Below are 9206 nucleotides of genomic sequence, written 5' to 3'. Positions count from 1 at the left end.
TGTATTTGAGCCATGCGCTCAAGCATTTATTTGTTTGTTTAATTATACCGTACTCGTGTTAGTTGCAACTTTAGGTATGCACGTACAACTCCTATTTTTGTTATAAATCTTGATTAAATGTGGCTTTAAATATCCAGCTTGCACGGTATTTTGCTTGCTGAAATGCTTGACGTGACTGCTACGTTCTCCAGGAAGCGGTAGCAACTTGGCACTCTGTACATCCACATGGCCGCAATTTTATCTTGTATCTGCACACGGCACAGTAAATTTGCACCGTACACAAGATGTTTCTTGCATTGCTAGTAACGAACTGGCCGGAGAAAATCATCAAACCCGTGTCCGTTGACCTCAACTCATGCTAGCGTAAACAAATCCCGTTTATATTTATATAATATAGCTTGATTATTCTCTCCTCAGGGTCAGGGCCACCGACTGAGTAGTGAGTAACCGACCCCGTCCGCCCGTCGATCTGTGCGACTTCAAGAGTCCACACAAGCAGGGCCTCCCGCCCGTCTGACTTGAACAGGCCAATGGCCAAACCAAGACCCCCAGACAAACAACATGGCGTGAGTTCAGTCACGCGCAACCAACGGGGGCATCCGGTCAGAACTCACGTACTCCCTAGCGAGTCCGTAGCCCTCCAGAGACAAGCCACTCCCCGTAGAACGAGTCGCATGTTCTTCACCTATATAATTCATCAAAGCCCCCGGTAACTGGACACTCGTGTACCGTGTCACCGTGTGCACCACTTCCAAGTGCCTGCCGCCACCTCGATCGCTCCCAAGAGCACAGCTACGTACGACGTGCAAGACAGCAAGAAGCAACAACCCGTACGTACGTTTGATCCCTCGAGCGAGGCCAGCAGACCGTACCATGGCGGCGCCGGCGGCGGCGACGCCGACGGCGAGCAGGGCGCCGACGCGCGCGTTGGCCATCCTAGGGCGGTGCGTGCGCGCGCCGTTCCGCGTCCTGGTCCGCGCGCGGGACCTGTACGTGAGCCGGCTGGCGGCGTGCGCGGGGGGCGGGGGGCGGGGAGGCCTGGGCCCCGTGGGGCTGGTGGCGATGCCGCGGTGCCAGAGCCACGGGTTCTACCGCTCGGCGGCGAGCGGCGGCACCGACGAAGACGTGCGGGAGCTCATCAGGGCGGCCACCCGCGCCGGCCCGCCCAGGGTCGGGCCGCGGAGCCAGAGCGTGGCCATCGGCCGGATCGACGAGGACAGCCCGTGTGAGTTCGGGCTGGACCACGAGGAGAGGGCGCAGGCGCTCATGGGGCCCCGGAGCAAGAGCTGCGCCGTGGCGACGTCGGCCAGGACCGCGGCTCGCAGTCGCAGGGCTGCTGGCGTCGCGGCGGCTTAATCTCAAGTTCAACGCCGGCCGGCATAGCGTTGCACCCGAAAATTTGCGTGCACTGTGTACAGTGTACTAGTACCACAGTATAAATATGTTGTTTGTGTGGTGATTAAAAGAAACGCAAAAATATTAGTACACGTCCGTCTGAGTCTGAGGGCTCCTTAATTTAATTTTGTACGGATTCGGCTCTGCAGCTGTTCATCTACAGCCTGTTCGCTTGCTCGTAAACGATCGTAAATTTCCAGTCAGGAACAGTATTTTTCTCTTACACCAAACCAGCCAGCAGTAAATAATCCACGATAGAATACAATAATCCACGATAGGATACGGCCTCCCGTTCACTGTTCGCTCGCAGCAGAGGCGACGAAGCCTCTAAAACATGCTGGTTGAGTAGCACGAGTGGAGAAGCTGAAAAAAAAGAAGAAGAGCTATACATGTGCCAAGACCAAATAGCCTCGGTGTCTCGCCCTGTGAATGAAAGTTGTCTGCAGTTTCCAAATGATCAGGCAAACCCCCGTCGCGTGCACGTGACATGTCCCCGGCGTGAACTATATCGAAGTTGAACGCCGCCGATCGTGGAGTATGCGGCCATGGGACCTTGTCCTTGAATCCTTCGTTTGCGCCGGGATGTGTTGACGATAGGAATGTTAGTGGGGAATTCCCGTTGGGGAATAGCTCCCCATCCTGTCCCCGTGGGGAGAAAAAATCCCCGTCCCCATACACGTAAACGGTCGCATGGGACTTTTTCTCCTATCTTCATCTCCGCGCGGAATCCGTCCCCGTGAAAAAATGCAACATTCGAAAAGTGAAAGTAAATTTATGGTGTCAAATCAATGTAGTTGAACAAGCAAGATTTTATATTACAAGATACATCTACTTTAGGGTTCAATCTGCTATTTATATTAGGCTATTTAGAAGATCTTAAATTTTCTTCATGACATTTCTACAGCCGGTTATCGATCTTCATCTCCAAAAAAAAGTTTGCTAAAGAAGCATAAGTGTATCTTTATCTGCACATCTTATGCCAATGCTAATATAAGAAAGTCAAGGGCATCAAGGTCCAACCCCAGAATAGATGGGCCAAAGACCAAGTTGTGCCCTATTACTCAAGACACAGTGTCGATCTAGTCACATCTTATGCCAATGCTACTACTATAAGAAAGTCAAGGGCATCAAGGTCCAGCCCTAGAATAGATGGGCCAAAGACCAAGTTGTGCCCTATTGCTCAAGACACAGTGCCGATCTAGTCAAACATGATGTTCTTCCAGAAGAATGTTTTAGCTGAATGATTTAATCATATTCTATGATTTGCATAGTACTCAACAATTATTGCTTCCAGACTGAAGAAAGTAAAGTATTTACTAATCCTATATACTAAGTTGACAATTTTACTAAGGAGATGCAACAAAACAACATTTAATAGTGATATACCCATTAGTAAGGAGAATGACCCTGTCGCCTCTTGTAATAGGAACATACTGAGTTTCCTGTCAGAGTGGGCAGAAGTACATTTTAACAACGCATTAAGTAGTTCTAACAGCCAGTTGAACTAAAATTTTAAAATATAAATTAACTAATAACATGAAATATCTACCATTGCCTTTTAAGTGTGAAGTCATCACTCATCAGTTTAGGTCAGCAAGTCAAATTCCTGTAACTAGGACTAGTAAAACAATGTCTGTACTCTGTAACTAGGTGCAGCGAATGAGATTAGGTGACACGAAGAATTGAATGATCGCAGAAGGCTGGACTAGACTGGAAGAGAAATATTTTTTCTTGACTAAATCACTAACGTAATATGAGATGGATAATAGCACAAAAATACGACAAGTTCCTTCTCAAGATCTGGCTCGGGAATTCACTGGAGCAGTTATCAACTGTCAGTGCAATTCCATTGAAGCACTTTTTTAACGCATTTCGATCAAGAATACAGTCTGTGATATATACATGCATCAGTAAGTCAATGAATGAACCATATACAAATCACTTGATTTGAAGCACTAATTATATTAAACTAAAACTGGTGTTCCATATATGGTTTCTTCAAAATTTACATGATGAAAGAAACTGCAAGGTTAGCAGAATCAGGAAGACAAGTGGCAAAAGAGCTAGTATACCGGTGACAAGATCTGCTTAAGAACACGAGTCACCACTGCATCAACAGGCTGAAGTTCAATGAGACAATGACAGCAGCACCAGGCTCTCCATGCTAGAAACACAAAAGTACTATAGAATTAGAAAGTCAAATTTACATGCAAATGCTTTAAACTGTAGGACAATAATAAGCCTTCTGTAGTTCTGTTTACTTAGAAATTTGAATAAATGGAAAATATTATGACAGTACATAATCTCCAAGTATATAAATAATTAAGTACAACTCTAAAGCCTGAATCCTTCAACTTATTTGTGACCTTACAGAAAAATACGTTGAAGTAAACTTACAATTTCAAGGCCAAGCTCCATTTGATGTGGACCTAAACTATCTGAGGTCCCCTGACCAGGCAGTGTACACCCTGACAGAGCAACTCCCATTGTACCAACCAACTTAGATGCATGCCTTGCTTGTTCAACTACCTCTTCAAGGGGCAAACCAGCATCAGCAGCAGCTCCGCTACCTGTGAACCAGATAGGCCAATATTACCCTTAATGAATCAAGGAAAACTTGTGAGAATTTTTTCTCTCGAATGACGAGAAAATACAAGGGAGAGGGCATAAGACCTGTTCCGATACACCCAACTCACACACTGAAAGATCATAATATGGCTAGAGGGGGTTGAATAGCCTATTTAAAAAAATTTACAAATCAACTAGAGCAATTTGATTAGTATGACAAATAGCGAAATGCAAACTTGCTCTAGCTCTAAAGGGTTACAAGCCACCTATCCAACAATTCTAGTTGCAATGATTACTAGGCGCACAACTTGCAATGATACTATTCACTAAAAGCTCTCAATCTTACTACTCTAAAGAGCTCCACTAGATGAACTTAAAATAACAAAGGAAGCTCTCAATTCTAATTACACTAAAGAGTTTGCCACAACTAGTTTACAAGAATATAAATGAGTGAGTAGGATGATTATACCGCCGAGTAGAGGAGTAAACCAATCACAAGGTGAATATTAAATCAATCACTGAGAGAATACTAAATGGCAAGAGACAATCAATTTTCTCCCGAGGTTCACGTGCTTGCCAACACGCTACGTTCTCGTTGTGTCGATCAACACTTGGTGGTTCGGCAGCTAAGAGGTGTTGCACAAACCTCGTCCACACAATTAGGACACCGCAAGAACCTGCCCACAAGTGAGGTAACTCAATGACACGAGCAATCCACTAAAGTTACTTTTCGGCGCTCCACCAGGGAATGTACAAATCTCCTCACAATCACCGGAGATGGCCACGAACAATCATCGACTCGTGCCAATCCTCCTCTGCTGCACCAAGCCGTCTAGGTGCTGGCAACCACCAAGAGCAACAAGTGAATTCCGCAGCAAAACACGAACACCAAGTGCCTCTAGATGCAATCACTCAAGCAATGCACTTGGATTCTCTCCCAATCTCACAATGATAATGAAACAATGATGGAGATGAGTTGGAGGGCTTTGGCTAAGCTCACAAGGTTGCTATGTCAATGCAAATGGCTAAGAATGTGAGCTTGAGCCGGCCATGGGACTTAAATAGAAGCCCTCACGAAATAGAGCCGTTGTACCCCTTCACTGGACACAACACGGGGTGACCGGACGCTCCGGTCAGTTCGACCGGACGCAGGACCCCAGCGTCCGGTCGTCCAATGCTTGCCTCGTGTCATCGGCTTCAAACATCGATCGCCGATCTTAAGGGTCAAGTGATGACCGGACGCGTAAGTTAGAAAGTGACCGGACGCAGGACTCCAGCGTCCGGTCGTTTCCAGTAAGGTTCTAAACGTGAAATTTCACGACCAGACGCGTCCGGTCATGCTCTACCGGACTCACCCGGCGTCCGGTCACTCAACGTTTCCTTTATGCGCCTCACGTCAGCGTACGTCAGCACTGACCGGACTCAGACCATGAGCGTCCGGTCAGTTTACACACCAGCGTCCGGTCACAAGACGGAGACCGTGTGCTTACTGCTGTCACTGACCGGACTCTGAACCCAGCGTCCGGTCACTCTGTGAACCCCTGTCTTTTCTGTATAGGGCGCCGGTGGCACCATCGGACTGTCCACACTCTACGGGCGGACACTCCGCTGGTGAAGTTTCTAACCCTTGCTCAAATGTGCCAACCACCAAGTGTATCACCTTGTGCACATGTGTTAGCATATTTTCACAAATACTTTTAAGGGTGTTAGCACTCCATTAGATCCTAAATGCATATGCAATGAGTTAGAGCATCTAGTGACACTTTGATAACCATATTTCAATACGAGTTTCACTCCCTCTTAATAGTACGGCTATCTAACATAAATGTGATCACACTCGCTAAGTGTCTTGATCACCGAAACAAAATGGCTCCTACTATTTATACCTTTGCCTTGAACATTTTGTTTTTCTCTTTCTTCTTTTCTAAGTTCAAGCATTTGATCATTACCATTCCATCACCATCGTTATGATCTTCACCATTGCTTCACCACTTGGAGTAGTGCTACATATCTCATAATCACTTTGATAAACTAGGTTAGCACTTAGGGTTTCATCAATTAACCAAAATCGAACTAGAGCTTTCACACACCCGCACCTAAAAATACTTGCATACATGCCACAAGAAAAATACAAACAGCCACGACGAGCACTTGTCGCTCACTGGATCTAGACCAAAGTCACACACCCGCACCTAAAAATACTTACATACATGCCACAAGAAAAATACAAACAGCCACGACGAGCACTTGTCGCTCACTGGATCTAGACCAAAGTGATGACTGATGAGTGAAGGCCAAGCATCCAAATGACAGAATATGCAGCAAGCAGACAAGATAGCTATCTCAATGCAATGATCTACATGCAAAAGTAAGCAGGGAGTGCCACTATATTCTGCACTAAGAAAATTAATAGACAAATCGCTCATCAACAACAAATGCCTCTACTTGAATGTTTGTATAACACACACACATCAGAGACAACCTTCATGTCGATTATTTACAGGTAAATCAGAGAAGGCTAGATAGAAATCAAAGAAGAGAAGAAATGAAAATAATGGACCCACTATTTAAATGTTCAGCAATGAGAAAATGCCATATAACTAAAATAGGAAAGTGAATTAATGAATTACCTTATTCACAAGAATTGTCCCTTCAAGGCCTCTCCTGCCAGCTATGCCTCGAGTTGGTGACAGAGCACAATCATCTCCAACGATAACCATCTGATGTTGTTGGAGATACATATGAAAATGCATTCACCAGGTTTATCTAAAAACCAGTTTTATACAAATCAATATTTACAAGGCATAGAACATGTGCAACCTCCACTTTGTTGCCTTCAGATTTTGCTTCCTCAGCTGCTAGGCCAAAATTAAGCCGGTCGCCTGTGTAATTCTGTATTTAAGAAGGGTGTTTCCATGCTTAGTTTTAATGCACTAAGTAAGAGCTGCAGCATTCCACCAGCAAAAGATTCCCAGGTGTCTTAACTGAACATTGTCCTGTGGGTGTTCCTACTAAAGTCCCCCATCATCATTTAACATAAATTTGTAAAACTTGAAAGGGTTGTAAAGGCAAGTACCATTAGTACTAGAAGACAACCCTTAGGACCTGTTACGGCTCGAATAGCCTGCAGCAGTAGAACACAGCATGAACGCTTTGAAACCCATGCAACATAAGTTCTTCATAAGTATTTTGTGAAGGAGCATACAGCCAAAATAGATTTAACAGGAGGAGAAGTGAAAACATCTCCAGAAACAGCAGCAGTCAGCATTCCTTGACCCACAAACCCACCATGAGCTGGTTCGTGACCACTTCCACCTCCTGTGTACTAAAGACAAGTTAAAGTTGTTAAACGATCCCATATTAGTTAATCATGTTTAGCTCGCAGATAACTGAAGTGTTGCCATTAAACTTTTTCGACATTTTAGATTTTACTCAAAAACTGAAATTACAAGGGTCCCAAATGAAATTAAAGCCCATAAAAATTGCCAGGGAGCATAATTACCGCATATGACTGCAACCTTATCATAGGTCCCGAACTCGACATCGGAGCGGAGGACCACCTTGACCTGCACAGGGCACACACGAGTGCAAAATTAATCGCACAAACGGAAAACTTTTGGGGCGCAAGCAGCGGCCGGCGTTTTAGAATTCAAAATCGAGTCGCCTCACCTCAGGGAACCCATCCAGGTACTGCAGTCCAGGGTACGTCTCCACCAAGCCCTCGATGAATTGCGTGACCACATCTGCGCCCTAAAACCCCTCAGGCTCCCCAGAATATCGCGGGGGCCGTCGAAACAGCCCGAGAATTCCAAGCGTACGAGAGGAAAGCTGTAACATCGTACCTTTGGGATAGTTGATGAGCTTCTTACCCCAGGCCGCCATGGGTGCCCGGGAGCTCAGGCGCGTTGCCGGTTGCCGGGGACGTCACAGGAATCAAAGACGCGGGCGCCCTGCAGATGCTTTTTAGGTGCTCCCCGGAGGGGGGAATCAGATCGTCTAATCTCAAGTTCAACGCCGGCCGGCGTTGCGTTGCACCCGAAAATCTGCGTGCACTGTGTACAGTGTACTAGTACCACAGTATAAATATGTTGTTTGTGTGGTGATCAAAAGAAACGCAAAAATAATAGTACACGTCCGTCTGAGTCCGAGGGCTCCCTAATTTAATTTTGTACGGATTCGGCTCTGCAGCTGTTCATCTACTATGGTTCACTGTTCGCTTGCAGTAGAGGCGACGAAGCCTCTAAAACATGCTGGTTGAGTAGCACGAGTGGAGAAGGTGAAAAAAGAGGAGCTATACATATGCCAAGACCAAATAGCCTCGGTGTCTCGCCCTGTGAATGAAAGTTGTCTGCAGTTTCCAAATGATCAGGCAAACCCCCGTCGCGTGCACGTGACATGTCCCCGGCGTGAACTATATCGAAGTTGAACGCCGCCGATCGTGGAGTATGCGGCCATGGGACCTTGTCCTTGAATCCTTCGTTTGCGCGGGGATGTGTTGACGATAGGGATGTTAGCGGGGAATTCCCGTTGGGGAATAGCTCCCCATCCTGTCCCCGCGGGGAGAAAAATTCTCCGTCCCCATACACGTAAATGGTTGTAGGGGGCTTTTTCTCCTATCTTCATCTCTGCGCGAAATCTATCCCCATGAAAAAAATACAAAATTCGAAAAGTGAAAGTAAATTTATGGTGTCAAATCAATGTAGTTGAACAAGCAAGATTTTATATTACAAGATACATCTACTTTAGGGTTCAATCTGCTATTTATATTAGGCTATGCATTGAGGTTTTTATAGAATTTTAACGTATCAAGCGGCTAATTTAGAGTAAGAATGAGTTCTCGGGGCGGGTATGCGGGGAACGGGGACGGCTCATCCCCGCAAACCCGATGAGGACTAATTTTTTTCCTGTTTTGATTCCCATGGGGATTTAATCGCTTTCATCCCCGTCCCTTAATAGAGGAATTCCCTGCGGAGAATCGGGGATCGGATCCCCATTGCCATCTCTAGTCAACGAAATCTTCTTCGACAAAAAAAAAAAGGTCTTTCTTTCGGTAAATAACGGCTGGTGAAATCTGCACGCTGCCTGCCCGCCCAGCCCTGTTTTCTTTGACTCTTTCCTCTTTCACGTTCCAGTTGGGCAACAGAATTTTGAGAATGTCTGCGTTGGCCGTACCGTTGTCAAGCCTGCACTTGAGCTGCCACGAGAGAACCGGACCACCGGAGTCCGGACCACGGTAACAAAGA

The 9206-nt window shown here is 46.0% G+C and overlaps 2 protein-coding genes across 2 annotated transcripts; one reads left to right on the top strand and one right to left on the bottom strand.

Annotated features, from left to right (window-relative positions):
* The first annotated feature begins 873 nt into the window (after nucleotides 1-873).
* On the top strand, nucleotides 874-1356 carry LOC136453319 (uncharacterized). Its single transcript, XM_066453891.1, has one exon. The coding sequence runs from the start codon at nucleotides 874-876 to the stop codon at nucleotides 1354-1356; it is 483 nt and encodes a 160-aa protein (XP_066309988.1).
* A 2140-nt stretch (nucleotides 1357-3496) lies between these two features.
* On the bottom strand, nucleotides 3497-7943 carry LOC136453307 (putative 3,4-dihydroxy-2-butanone kinase). Its single transcript, XM_066453884.1, has 9 exons — nucleotides 7806-7943; nucleotides 7633-7706; nucleotides 7466-7529; nucleotides 7169-7281; nucleotides 7040-7087; nucleotides 6784-6855; nucleotides 6594-6683; nucleotides 3942-3965; nucleotides 3497-3559 (listed from the first exon to the last, which is right to left on the bottom strand). Exons 1-9 carry the CDS (start codon nucleotides 7843-7845, stop codon nucleotides 3497-3499), a joined length of 588 nt encoding a protein of 195 aa, XP_066309981.1. The 5' UTR covers nucleotides 7846-7943.
* Between the last annotated feature and the right edge of the window lie 1263 nt (nucleotides 7944-9206).

This window comes from Miscanthus floridulus, chromosome 1 (genome assembly GCF_019320115.1).
Source record: "Miscanthus floridulus cultivar M001 chromosome 1, ASM1932011v1, whole genome shotgun sequence".
Lineage (NCBI taxonomy): Eukaryota > Viridiplantae > Streptophyta > Magnoliopsida > Poales > Poaceae > Miscanthus > Miscanthus floridulus.
The sequence above is the reverse complement of the archived record's forward strand: the minus strand, read 5'-3'. Positions and strand labels throughout refer to the sequence as shown.

Bases quoted from the DNA above. Each gene is read 5' to 3' on its own strand.
- LOC136453319 (XM_066453891.1), top strand. From the start codon at position 874: ATGGCGGCGCCGGCGGCGGCGACGCCGACGGCGAGCAGGGCGCCGACG.
- LOC136453307 (XM_066453884.1), bottom strand. From the start codon at position 7,845: ATGGCGGCCTGGGGTAAGAAGCTCATCAACTATCCCAAAG. The intron at 7,282-7,465 runs GTAATTATGCTC...TTTAGTACACAG, and splicing joins TAAGGTTGCAGTCATATGCG to GAGGTGGAAGTGGTCACGAA. The intron at 7,088-7,168 runs GTATGCTCCTTC...CTACTGCTGCAG, and splicing joins CTGTTAAATCTATTTTGGCT to GCTATTCGAGCCGTAACAGG.